The sequence below is a fragment of the Aquarana catesbeiana genome, linkage group LG02, assembly GCF_042186555.1.
Source record: "Aquarana catesbeiana isolate 2022-GZ linkage group LG02, ASM4218655v1, whole genome shotgun sequence".
NCBI lineage: Eukaryota > Metazoa > Chordata > Amphibia > Anura > Ranidae > Aquarana > Aquarana catesbeiana.
In genome coordinates this window covers 399190293-399204784 of record NC_133325.1, presented here as the reverse complement: position 1 = coordinate 399204784, position 14492 = coordinate 399190293, and the positions used below count along the sequence as shown (strand labels likewise).

At 41.7% G+C, this 14492-nt stretch overlaps 1 protein-coding gene across 1 annotated transcript in view; it reads left to right on the top strand.

Annotated features, from left to right (window-relative positions):
* The first annotated feature begins 209 nt into the window (after window positions 1-209).
* INTS2 (integrator complex subunit 2) overlaps window positions 210-14492 on the top strand; it is a 123668-nt gene continuing 109385 nt past the window's right edge. The window contains exons 1-2 of the mRNA XM_073615256.1: window positions 210-452; window positions 7402-7704. Coding sequence (XP_073471357.1) covers window positions 7412-7704 — 293 coding nt within the window. The 5' untranslated portion in view covers window positions 210-452; window positions 7402-7411. The remainder of the gene's footprint in view (window positions 453-7401; window positions 7705-14492) is intronic.

Sequence of the window (14492 nt, the reverse complement as noted above, 5' to 3'; positions counted from 1 at the left end):
CCCTAGGTCACATGCGGTTGGTAGTTTACTGATGAACTCACACAATTAGCTCACAAATAAATGGAGCAATGCTTCTACAGATACCACAGTGTACACTCTCATGTCTGCTCACAGCTTACTACTACTTCATGCACCACCCCATCCACAGACTCTGCACTCGCATCGTCTTCTGAAGCGTAGGCGGGGCTGTATGCACGATGGACGGAAGTGTGCTCTCTGTCTGCTTCCCCTTTTTCCGGCATCTGATTAGGAGACAAAGGTTCCGAGTGTAATGCTAGTACCGCCCGGTAGTGTGCTGGGATAAGCTCTAGTATTGGTGAAGTCCGAGCAGACTGTGTTATGGTTGCATGATGTGTGGGCCAAGTTTCGGGAGTCTCCGTGTCAGAAGGATTATTCCATAGTGTGCTGGACGTCGCCTGCACCTTTCCTTCATTGTCTCTACGGCATCTCAGGTACCTGTACTCCGTCCCGCCTGGCTTCTAATTGGCACAGTCTGCTGTTCTCGTGTCTGCCTGCATGCTCTTCAGTAAGAGTGAGCATTGGAGAGTGATCTCTGGGAAGGAACATGTGGAAGGATAATGTCCAGCTGATGCTACTGGCTTCTGATTAACCACTTCCATAGCAGCATGTAATGCCCCTTTATTACCAGCCCATTTCCAGGTGTCACTGCTCTGACACTTTCACAATTACTCTGTCATGCCACAGTGTACCCAAAGGAGGTGGTATTTAAAATACACAGTTTAACGTTTTACCGTATAAAGGGAAAAAAAGATATTGAAAATGTAGGAATATAATTAGTTTACTTTACTTTCTGTCATAAAACATTTAAAAAAATGCTAGAACAGTACAAACCCCAATGCCCCCTTTTTTGGAAAGTAGACACCCCATGGTGATTCCAAAAGTCATTTTTTAATGCAGCAGAGCCCCCCTTATAATTGCCTGAGCCCCGAAATTTGCATGATGGGAATAAGCACACCAGCTCCAGCCGGTGTCTCGTGTCCTGATTGGATAGATTGATAGCAGTGCAGCCATTGGCTCCCTCTGCTGTCAATCAAATCCATTGACGGGGGCAGGCCGAGTCCGGCATTCCTGTCTATGGATGCAAATGCTGGACTCGGGAGCGCACCCGAAAGGTAACCCCCTCGGGAGATCGCTTCTCCTAGGGGTTATCTGATGTGGGGAGGAGCCGCCGGGAGACCCCAGAAGAGGATGTTCAGGGCCACGCTGTGCACACCCGCACGGGTGCCCCCATGGAAAGAGGCTCTCTGTGGGGAGCACCTGATGAAGAGGAGGGGCCAGGAGCGCTGGAGGGGGACCCCAGAAGAAGAGGATCGGGGCTGCTCTGTGCAAAACCTCTTGCACAGAGATGGTAAATATAACATGTTTGGCTTTTTTTTTTTATTATAAAAATAACAATCTTTACAGCCGCTTTAATGCATTAGGGTAAAAAATATTTAGGCATCAGTGGGTGCCACTGGCTCCCGCTGCTGCCAGTCAAAGCCAGTGACAAGTGTCTATAGACGCAGACAGCGAGGCTCAGAAGCAAGCCCACACAAGTGCTCCCATTGAAAGTGGCTTTCTGTGGAGGCACACACCAGAGAGGAGGAGCCAGTGGGGTACACGAGTTGAAGAAGATCGGGGCTGCTCTGCACAAAATCATTGCACAGTGCAGGAAAGTATAACAAGTTTGTTATATAACCACTTGCCCTGACCGCAATACGTGTGTATGTATGTATGTATATATGTGTATATATATATATATATATATATATATATATATATATATATATATGTGTATGTATGTGTGTGTGTATATATATATATATATATATATATATATATATATATATATATATATGTTGTGGATTACTTGGATTATTTCTGAGGATATGAGCCATAACCCTGGTATTGCTTTTTTTTTTCGCCAGCGGCTGGCTTTCTCTTAAAAGCGTTTTTAATCACCTATATGGCTTTGGAGGACCGAAGTGACATCATGTCAATTTGAGTCTGGGGTGGAAGTAAACTTTTTTTTTTTTTTAAAGTAAAAGATAAAGGTAAGGAAAAGATTTGGGGTCTTTGATCTCAAACCTCTTCATAAAGAGGACCTGTCATCCTTATTTTTTTACAAGGGATGTTTACATTCCTTGTAATAGGAATAAAAGTGTTAAAAAAAAAAAAAAAAAAAAGTAAAGCGCCCCCATCCCTCCGTGTTCGCATGCAAAATTGAACACATATGTAAGTCTTGCATATATATGTAAACGATTTATAATGTTTGGTTATTAGTAAGTTTCTAGCAAAAAATACGGATTTAAACTTGTAAACAAATGTGCCAGAAAAGGCCTGGTCTTCAAGTGGTTCTGAAAAAATTAAATAAAAAGTGTTGAATTGGTTGTATCATGATCATGACTGCAGCTACAGTCATAATCCTAATATTGTTCTTTTCTGTTGGCGATTCTCTATAAGGTTAAAGTGATCTAAGTAGCAGAGGGACACTGAATAGAGAAATTTCAATAATAGAACCAACCTGTCTGATTGGTCATGTTACCCATGATGGCAATTTGTTCCCAAAATATGTAATCCCCCCCCCCCCCCTTTTTTTTTTTTTTGTGTGCACGTAATGCATGGGTCAGTTACACTGACAGATTGTATAGGATTGTCTCTTATTAACTGGGTGACGGGATTGTTTCGTCTATATAAGAGGGAGAAGACATTTTTAAAGCTTGTTCAGTAGTTATGATTATCACACAAAACTAAAAGCGCTGGCAGATTTCACCAGTCCTCTCCCTCCCAACCAGAATATATCAAAGAAATCTATAAAATTAGGGAATTCACGTCCATGACTGGGAGATTATTATTATTGCACACACGACATAAAAATAGGACAGATGTGCCTTGTTCTTGTGAAATACGTTTATTACAAAAAGTAATAAAAACAAGACAGGTTCTTGCAAGATGAATAAAAGACAAATGTACCTGTCTTGTTTGTATTAAATTTTTGAAATAAATGTATTTCATAAGGACAAGGTGCTTCGGTCCTATTTCTGTGTTATGTAAGATTGTATCTAAACTGTCAGGTAGGCAACACTTTGCACATTGGAAACTATTATAACGAGCAAATGATCAGGTTACGTTGTAATAATTCTGAGTGCTGTTTTGGAAACAATTCATGTATAAAATGCATAGTAAATGTGTCAATGCTTATATAAACCCTAAGGCCGGTTTCACACTGGGGTGGTGGGTGCATCGGCGGTAAAACAATGCTATTTTTAGCGGTGCTATTCGTCCGCTAGCGGGGTGGTTTTATCCCCCGCTAACGGCCGAAAAAGGGTTAAAACCGCCCAGCGGCGCTTTGCCGGCGGTATAGCCGCGCTGCCCCATTGATTTCAGTGGGCAGGAGCGGTGAATCCACTACTCCTTCACCGCTCCAAAGATGCTGCTTGCAGGAGTTTTTTTTTCCGTCCTGCAAGCGCACTGCTCCAGTGTGAAAGCCCTCGGGCTTTCACACTGGAGACACAGCAGCGGCTGTTTCAGGGCGCTTTGCAGGCTCTATTTTTAGCGCAGTAGTGAATGCAAAGCGCCCCAGTGTTCAAGGGGCCTAAGAATGGAAATAGTACATAATACATAACTTGGCAAAATTAGTAATTTATTAAAGTGATTGTAAAGTATCTTCTCTTTTTTTTTTTTTTTTTTTTTTTTTTTTTTTATAACAAACATGTCATACTTGCCTCCACTGTGCAGCTCGTTTTGCACAGAGTGGCCCCGAACATCTTCTTTTGGGGTCCCCCGGAGGCTCTCACGGCTCCTCCCTGCATCAGGTAACCCCCTAGGAGAAGTGCTCTCCCGAGGGGGTTACCTTGCGGGCACGCCACCGAGTCCAGCATTTGCGTCCACAGACACAGATGGCGGTCTCGGTCCCGCCCCCCAGCGCCCGCGTCATTGGATTTGGTTGACAGCGACAGGAGCCAATGGCTGCACTGCTATCAATTTATCCAATCAAGAGCCGGGACCCCGTGAAGAGAGGGACAGCGCGTCCCCGATGAAGAGACGAAGGGGCTCAGGTATGTAAAACGGGGGGCTGGGGGGCCAGTGACTGCCAGGTGTTTTTTTCACCTTAATGCATAGGATGCATTAGGGTGAAAAAACACAAGGGTTTACAACCCCTTTAACTTTATATATTACCAAGCCTCGAATACTTGTTTACATATCTGTGGCAATCATGTTTTTTAGTTTATGGTTATCTATTTTTTTTTTTTTTTTCTTTTTTTATGGTGGACTATAGTTTACATACTAACAAAAAAAAAAAAAACGACAAAACAGACTCAGAATCAAGTCAAATGCAGCTAAAAGAAAACATGGCCAGTTGCTAAGAATGTTATCAATTGGGGTATATTTCTCTGCAATCTGATGCCAGATCAGGGACTTTTTTTCCCTATCATTTATAGTGTTTATCAAACTGATTATGCATCTCCTTGTGCTGCAGCACCTGGCTGACAAAATTAGGTAATATCTACAGCCTGTCAAAATGATATGCTTGCTCCAAAAACACACTCTTACCTTCTCAAAAACATACTGCTTCTCCAAGAGGGCTGCAGGTCACTGGGAGGGTCAAACTGCTTAAAAACATTTTTTCTTTCCTTGCCATTGGGTTGACATGCGGTAAGGTGCACTTTGTAAAAATGAGATATGCAGCATTTTAACACAACACACCTCAATGTAGCATTGTGGTGTGAACAGGGAACATAATCTGTCTACATCCTTTTGCTACATGATCCAACAGAAATACCCCTTATTTTTTGAATGTGGCATTTTTCTTAATAGAAAATTTAGAACCATAAATATATATATACACACACTTGTAGAGGAGAACTGCACTCTCCTTACAGTTTAGTGCCAGCAATCAGGTCTTCCCACCGACCTTGTATATAGAAAAAAGTCCAAGAGGTTGCTGCACTTAAAAACTTCTTTGCTTTATTTCACAATATCTTCAGGAGAGATTTATAAAGCAAGTATAATCCTTTCAAGCAGTATCAAAGGCAACAAATGCCTACACAGTTTCAGATATGGATGGATGGATGGATGGATGGATGGATTGATTACGTTTCGGGCTAGTCAGCTTACGCCCTTCCTGAGATCCATTGAAGCACATCTGAAGGTTTCATTCCAATCATTCATTTAAATACAGGTTTAGTGAAGTACTTCACATATGGAATCAATATGGCTAATTAGTTCAAATTGCATACCATTTAACATCTATATATGCATATGTTTATCTATAACATGCCATTAAAGCAAGGATAAGCAGCAGGTGTCAAATCTCTCAATCTCCTCACTCGCATTTTAATATATTCAGAATACCTATAAAAATGCAGGGAAATGGTACATTCATGAGCAAAAACAAAAAGATATCCCCATCATAAAGTTATTTTATCTGGCTACTTTTAAATGCTTATTCCAACAATTAAACAAATAAATAAAGATCCAAATCAACATTTAAGCCATATGGAGCAATAGTATTTAAAAAATGTATCCAGTATACTTCTCTTTTTCTTAGAATCAATTCACGGTTGCCCCCTCTCCTATTTTTCTCAATACCTTCTAGGACCATATATTTTAATTGTGATACATTGTGGCCAAATTCCAAAAAGTGTCTCGCCAACGGTAATTGGGTTAGTTTATCTCGTATTGAGTATTTGTGTCTCGCTATCCTGTCTTTTATTTTTTGTGTAGTCTCCCCTACATAAACTAAACCGCACGGACACTTTATGGCATAAATTACATATGAGGATTGTCATGTATAGTAACCCCGTATGGGGTTATTGAAACCCCTATGTGGATGTGTAAAGTATTTACATTTAATCATAGAGTTACATTGTATGCATTACAAGCAGGGATACAATCCCAGATTTTTTGGTCCCAGAAAGGTTAGTTTGGCTGCTGCAGCCACAGGTTGATCAGATTTAATCAATCGATCTCGTATCGTTCTACTTTTTCTATAGGAGGACATGGGTGGATTCCAGAATTCCTGTACCATGGGGTAACTGGATCTTAAAAGATTCCAATGTCTTTTGACAATTTGGTTGATTTTGTTGGAGAAGGGATGATACTGCATAATAAAGGGGATTCTCTTGTTTTCCTTTCGGGGTGATCTATTATAATCTGTATTAGAGTAATTGATATTAACTAAAGCTTGTGGGTATCTTCTACTAGTAAGTTTGTTTTTTATTTCGTTAAGTCTCTGATCACGGCACGTATGCGATTTGAACTAATTAGCCATATTGATTCCATATGTGAAGTACTTCACTAAACCTGTATTTAAATGAATGATTGGAATATAACCTTCAGATGTGCTTCAATGGATCTCAGGAAGGGCGTAAGCTGACTAGCCCGAAACATCATCCATCCATATCTGAATCTACTCATGTCTGAAACTGTGTAGGCATTTGTTGCCTTTGATACTGCTTGAAAGGATTATACTTGCTTTGTAAATCTCTCCTGAAGATATTGTAAAATAAAGCAAAGAAGTTTTTAAGTGCAGCAACCTCTTGGACTATATATATATATATATATATATATATATATATATATATATATATATATATATATATATATATATATATATATATATATATATTGCACGCCATTTGCGTGGCAGTTTTTCAAACGAAAATTGTTTTATGTGTGCGGTACTGACTTTTGTACTTGCCTTTGTGCGCAAGGTAGCACAGGGGGATGGAGGCACTTTAAGAAAATGTAAAAATTATTTTATTTAATGTACTTTTAAAAAATTTTTTTTTTTTTTTTTTTTTTATAAACTTTATTGCTATCACAAGGGATGAATAACCTCTCTTGTGATAGCATGGGCAGTGACAGGTCCTTTTTACTGAGAGATCTGGGGTCTAATAGATGCTCTTAAAAGCATCAGATCAAACCAAGATCAGTTCAGTCCGATAGTTTTACAGGCCAGTAAAGACCGGTTAACATTAGCTGAAACCGTAAGTGACAAAATACCTGTTGGTTCCGATTTCTTAGACCATATAAATGACAGGGGACATTCAGGTCCTCGGTCAACTCTGTGGTCAGCCGCCAGAATCACAGAGTTCAGTCCCTGGCTCTCCAGTGGGATGGTGGAACCTGGGAAGGCAGTGCCCCCCCCCCTTTCCCCCCCTGAAAAATAAAGAGTCTCATTCTTGATCCTTTAAGGTACGTTGCCTTGGTTTGTTTAATCACTTCTGTGATCTGAAGCTGTTTGAAAGTGGGTCAAATTACTGGCTGGCATCAGACTGAACAGTGTTTTCTATCCAATTCTGTGTTAAGCATTGTGCATTTTAACAAGGCTAACTGTTTTTTTTTGTTTTTGTTTTGTGTTTTTTCTTTTTTTTTTTTTTTTTTTTTAATATTAAGACATCAGAAAATGAGTGAGACTTTTGGTCTTCAGTATGTCAGCCCGTGTGCATTTGAAGCAATGCAGAAGGTGGATGTAGTGCGCTTGGCTGCCTTGAGAGATCCAGAGCTAAGGCTTTTGCTTCCATGTCTGGTTCGCATGGCCTTATGTGCCCCAGCAGACCAAAGTCAGAGCTGGGCTCAAGACAAGAAACTACTTCTACGGCTTCTATCTGGGGTGGAGGCTGTGAATGCCATTGTAGCCCTGCTGTCTGTGGATTTTCATGCTTTGGAGCAGGATGCCAACAAAGAGCAGCAACTAAGGTATGTTGTATTGTTCTTTCCATAGTATTTATTTTAAAGATTCTGTGGCTTGTGCTAAATATGTTAAAGAGAAGTGTAATTAGGTAAGTACTTATTATTATTATTATTATTATTATTATTATTATTTTTTTTTTTTTAGAAGAATAATTATTTTCTAAAGCACAATATTTCCCTTTAAAAAGTAGTATAAACACAATTGTTATTATATGGCTTGCTTATGGGATCTACACTGTGGCATGGTTCATGTGTCCACAACTGAAACTAAAAATGCTTAAAGGATAAGTTCACCTTTTTTACAAGAAATAATAAATGCACATTTTTTTTTTGCAGGTAAAAAAATATGCATTTATTTTTTGTTGAGGAAGCCTAAAGAGCATTGCACCTGCGATCAGCAGATCGTTGATGCTATGCAAGACTTCTGCAGACCTGTCATTGTATTTGCTTGCTCATACCTTGTATGGGCAGGCCATTAAACTCTGACAGGAAGAATCAATAAATGACCAGAGCTCCATGGTAGTCCATTGAGAACTACAAAGCCTACTACAGCCTTAGCAGCAGACTTGTCGTTTTCCATTCACAGAACACTGTGAGTGAGTGACGCGCCCCGGCGGAGTTTCACATTTTGACAGCTAGCGGGAGAGAGGATCCTCCTCTAGCAGTCAGAGCGGGGGATCGGGGCGGTGCTTTTATAACATGTTACATATTACTCCCTGAATATGGGTGTAACATGTTATGAAAGGTGAACTTATCCTTTTTTTTTTTTTTTTTTTTTTTTAAAAAGTAGCAAGTTTCATTTTTTTTTTTTACACAAGATTACTATTGAATGTGAACATGAACTTTGCCCATGCAGGCATCCACTGTACTAATTTAGAGTTTGTGTTTGGGTTCTGAAATTGGAAGATTCTGTAGCTCGTCAAGGACAACCATGATCCAGGTCAATGCCTGGTCACTGGATTTTGCTACAGATTGCTCTGTTAGCATTTAAGACCAGTAACAGTAAGTTTGAGATTATTTCTACTAATACAGGTACTTGTATAGTGCTGTCAATTTACATACCTCTATACACATATATATTAGTGCTGCATGATTAATCGATGAGAATCGTTATCACGATTCTCCACCCGCCGCGATCGCAAGTCTGTATTTGTGCGATTCTGACCATCAAGCTGAAAAGCGCGCGCCGTGCCTCCGCACACTGATCGATGTTGTCCCCGGCATGTTTTCCCTGTGTCAGAGCGGAGGGGAGGCCGTCGGAGCCAGCGTGCTGACGTCACTCAGCAGAAGAATGTGATTGGTCAGGTAAGTAATCTTCTTCACAAAAGTCCCAGGGACAAGCGTGACTGCAGCTGCATGATTCAGCACTGAGCAAACGTGAGCAGCTTTACTTTTTTTTTAGAATCAGGGAGGGAGAGACATTTTATATATATATTGAGAGAGGGAGAGACATTTTATATATATATATATATATATATATATATATATATATATATATATATATATATATATATATATATATATATATATATATATATATATAAAATGTCTCTCCCTCTCTCAATATATATATAAATTTTTCTCCCTCTCTCAATATATATATATAAAATGTCTGTCCCTCTCTCAGTATATATAAAATGTCTCTCCCTCCATGATTCTAAAAAAAAAAAAAAAAAGTTATATATTATGATCTATATTTTTATAAATTATATATATTATAAATTTTATATATATTTTTTAGTAGACACCCTAGAGAATAAAATAGCGGTTGTTGCAATATTTTATGTCACACTGTACTTGTGCAGCGGTCTTTCAAATGCAATTTTCTCAAGTCATCTTCCAGGACGGCACACCTGAGAGATGAGAGGCTCCTCCCCACAGGAAACACAATCAATCAACAGCTGTTTTAAGTCCACACCCTTCCCCCTGATCCTCAGTTTTTTGATTGTGTTTCTCCCTACACGGTAAAACTGTTTGTTTTTTTCCAAATGACCGAAGCCTGGGGCTGGTGGTCTCCCCCTGGGAGCCGGACCAAATGCCTGGGAAGCCTCTGGGTCTGGCGGGATATATTTATCCTTCCCGGGGGGTTCCCCATCCTTTCCTCAGGGGGGGCAGCAGAAACTGGGAAAGCCCCCCTGAGAGCTGAAGGCCCCTGGGTACAGTGGTGTCCCCAGAACTTCAGGGGCCTTTATCCTGTCTCCCCCCCCCCCCCCTTACCTGTCCGGAAGCCCTTTCAGATGGGGGTGCTGGCCGTCGGTTCTTTCCAGGGGGATCGTATCCCCTGACTCCTGGGTCCCTGGTAGCTCGCGTGGGCTGCTGGGGAGGGCACCGCCTGAACGACCCGCGTTCTTACCCAGAAGGGAAGGCTGAGAGTCAGCAGGAGCAGGCGCCCACATCCTCCTTTCGAGGAGGCACTAGTTTACTATGGTGAATGTCTACCTAAACCACCTCATGGGAATGAGGAACGTACGGCATTGCCCCCCCCCCCCCATGTGTATATACTGACTGGACAGAGCAGGACACAGCCTAACCTTGCAGCTCCCTAAGGGGACAGCAGTTGTGGGGGGGGGGGCACTTTGGCGGCTATCCTCCTTGCGTGTGGACCATAAGGATGGAAAAGCAAGCCTGGTGGCTGTGGAAAAAGGGGAAGACGACAACGGTGAGTCAAAAATCCCCAATCCCAGCCAGATGGTTTCTGGGCATTTGAGATAATCTCCCCTGGGGTCTGGATTCAAATAGCCCAGAAGCTTTTGCTAAAGACACCAGCCACAGCTCCCTCCTACATCAGAGATGCTGTATGGTGGACAAGTGGTGCAGAGGAGCGAGAGTGCCTAAACCACCTCAGATGGGAAAGAGGTAGGTAAGGCATTTTTTCCCCTTCCACCTGTATTTACTGAGTGGTGCAGTGCAGGACCTGGGGTCTCCATAACAAAATAGCCCAGAAGCTACTGCTAAAAACCACCAGCCACAGCTTCCTCTTATAGCAGAGACACTGTGGTTATCACAACAGTAGGTTGCCAGCCTCTCCCTACATACCCGGTTGTGGTACATTAGTAGGGGTGAATACAGCAAAGAGGGTGTCCTGGTAGAACAAAGAGTTCCTTACTGGCCAGGTATACCACTGAACAAGTTATTAATGGTGCAATGGTTGGAGGATTCAGGAGTAAGCTCCCTTGCTCAGCAGGTGCACTAGGTTATCTGGCCCTATTAGCCCAGCTGCTAGGAATCTGCTTAAAGTTGCTCCAAGATGCTTAAAAGCTGACCTAACTTTCAACAATGTGGCAGGGACCAAGCTTCTGTGTGGCACAGTAGGGGTTCCCTTGTGACAGATCCTCCTTTTGGGGGTTGCTTGCTATGGGTAACTTTTCATAAGCTCCAACCTCCCACTCCACTCTTACATTGTGGTTATATTTTAATTCAGGGGGTAAGAAAAACCTTTTTGTTGGTTTGGGCTACAGTCCACTCAGTGACAGATCTAAAAGCGATTTACCATAAATCGTTTTTCCTATATCCTTTGATTAAGGATTTTCTGTGCAAACATATGCAAGAGCTAGATGGCTATATGATTGCTTCTTTAAGGGCTGCAGGTGGCTATTTACCTCCAGGCTAAATTGGTAACCACCCTTTTTAGAGGTCTTATATTGGTCTCTAGGGCTGGGCTCATTGAGACTTACTGATCAGCCCCACCTGTGTATGAGCTGGCTAGCGTTTGCTCAATCTACGGAGGTAAGGTAGGACAACAGCTACTATAGTAAGGTGTCCAACCATTTTAGGATTGGTTCCTTCACTGGTGTTGAAGGATTAGTATCTACAGCCCAGGCTATGCCTATGAAATAATTTGCTCCTGTTTGGTTATTTCATAAAGGGATACACCATGACTCCTTCTTGGCTGCTCACCAGTAGACCTCAGTAGTGAAGGTTTGTCCTTGCTGGGGTGTTTGGTTGCACAACTAAAGTACACTTTGAGATTTGTGACCTCTCTGCTGAAGCTTGTTGGGTGTCCTTTATATCCTAAAGGTACTGCTTTGTTTGGCTACAGATCAGAAAATACAACAGGGAAGGTGGTCTGTACTTTCTGGTTTTGTGCCGCACGCCAGAAACGCACATCATTGAGTCTGGTGATGACATTTCTGCTCATAATTGTTATATTGCTGCACATCAGACCTACACAAGATTGGGGTCTGTCTGTGGGGTTTTTGTGTCCTGTATTACTGCCTTATTGGTTGCTTATCAGAAAGGCAGCAGGAAAGATTGATGGCAGGGGTAGTACATGTACTGCCTTTGGTAATCGGTACAGCACCACAAGGTGGCGTCGTGCTGATTCAAACAGTGCTATTAACGGCAATAGCTGCCGATTTTAGGCATGCGATTTGACATGTGAGTCGCATGCCAAATCGCTTCAATATGGATGTGCTATCTCTATTCAGAATTGTTAGATTGTTGCACATTAGAGATATACACGATTGAAGTTTGTCTGTGGGTCCTGTATTACTGCCTTATTGGTTGCTTATCAGAAAAGTAGCAGTGAAGTTGGATGGTCCTGATTTTGTTGGAAAATACAAATTGAACCTGTGCCATGGGTAGTACACATACTGCCATTTGTAATCGGTGCAGCACCACAAAGTGACGTGCTGATTGAGACAGCGCTATTAACAGCAATGGCTGCCGATTTTAGGCATGCGACTTTGACATGTTGAGTTGCATGCCAAATCACTTCAATATGGATGTGCTATCTCTATTCAGAACTGTTATATTATTGCACATAAGACATATACAAGATTGAGGTTTGTCTGTGGGTCCTGTATTACTGCCTTATTGGTTGCTTATCAGAAAGGCAGCAGTGATGACGGATGGTCCTGATTTTGTTGGAAAATACAAAATTGAACCTGTGCCAGGGGTAGTACACATACTGCTATTGGTAATCAGTGCAGCACCACAAAGTGGCCCGGGCTGATTCAGACAGTGCTATTAACGGCAATGGCTGCCAATTTTAGGCATGCGATTTGACATGTTGAGTCACATGCCAAATCACTTGAATATGGATGTGCTATCTCTATTCAAGATTGTTGTTGCACATCAGACACATACAAAATTGAAGGTTTACTGCCTTATTGGCTGCATATCAGAAAGGACACAACGGTGAAGGTTGTTTGTCTTTTTCTGATTTGTTTTTGCTGCTCAGCAGGGAGACACATTGAGGGTAATGACATCTCTGCTCAGTATTGGTATATGCTACACATCAGACATACTCAAAGATTGAACATTGTTTGTGTCCTGTATGTCCTATATTTACTGACTTATCGTCCGTATATCAGAAAGGCACAGCAGTAAGTGGTGTTTCTCATTGATCTTCCTTGCTGTTTCTTAGGTATACACAGTAGGGGGTTGTTGGCTGCACTCCTCCAGGGAGCCACAGCATGGGGACCCCTTGTTTGTTCGACCCGAAAACTGCTTTTCCTGCGACCTGTGTAATCTTGAGGTCTGTGGTTCCGTAAGCAGGGACTGCTGGATACGCTGCGACCTGGAGTCGCACAGTCACGAATGATACCCTTTGGAAGCCATAGTATGACTTCTCATGCATCTTGCAGTCCCAAGTGGCAGGTTGGGTCGCACGGGTGTGGGAACCCTAAGCTTATCTGTCCCTTCTGGTTCAGGTTTTGCAATGCTGCAGGAATACTCATTGTGGAGTTATTGCCTTATTTTGCAGTAGACCAGAAAGATCGCAGCTGTAAAGGCTGTCTGTTGTTTGTTTTTATGTTGCTGCACAGCAGAAGTACTCAACATTGAAGCTTGTTGGTGCTTTCTGTTTCATATTGCCTTACCTTATGGCACTTCAGAAAAACGCAATGCTGTAGGTTGCTTGTGTTCTTTCTCTGTTGGTTCTATGTAACTGCATTACAGAACTGCATAACAGGAAGGATTGTCTTATAACTGTACTTGGTGGTTCGTCATAAATACGCAACATAGAAGTTTGGGTCTTTCTGTCTTCTCTTTATAGCCTTGTTTTGCTGTACATCAGTAAAACACCACTGTAAAAGGGGGTTCCCGTCCTTTCTGTATTTACCAGTTATGACCTAGCTAGCTGCACTTCAGAAATGCGCAGCATTTAAGGTGTGTTTGTGTCTTAATGCTTACATATTGGCCGCACATCAGAAAACCAGACTGTGAGGTTCAGATTTGGGTCTCTTCCCATATTTGATATTTTGGTTTAGCTAGTCACACTCAGATACACAACATTGATGTCTATGCTTGTGTCCTTTCTGTCTAAATCTATTGTGCTATGTCCACAATCTATGATTTTTTTATTTGTGATATTAATAATACATGTATCACCTTTTTGTATTTCAGCCTTCTCTTCCGTGAAAGGGCCAGGAGTTCTGGTGCAGATGTCACATGTCAGAAAGCCTCGACCCCTTACATTCAGGGATGCCAGAGCCATTTCCTAGGGCTGAAGCCCAGTAGAGTTATGGGTCACTGGAGGAAGGCGATAATGAATCGCCCTGTTTAATAAGAACTTAGGAAGTTCGGTTCAGAGGAGTTTTATGGCCTGAAGATGAAGTATAAACATGTATACCCGACTAAATAGGTTACAGCTCGGTGCATGGCCTTCATTTTGCCCTTCTAGCAAGACTAGATGTAGCAATATGAGTGTTCTTCTCCTGCTATAGATGTTAATCTCCTGAGTAGGCTCTCAGGCGTAAGTAAAACTATAGATTGGGCATGCCTTAAACCCAGGGATTAAGTTTTTGTTAATCTATTTCCCTTAAGTAGGTTTCCCTTCAGTCTTTGCTGAC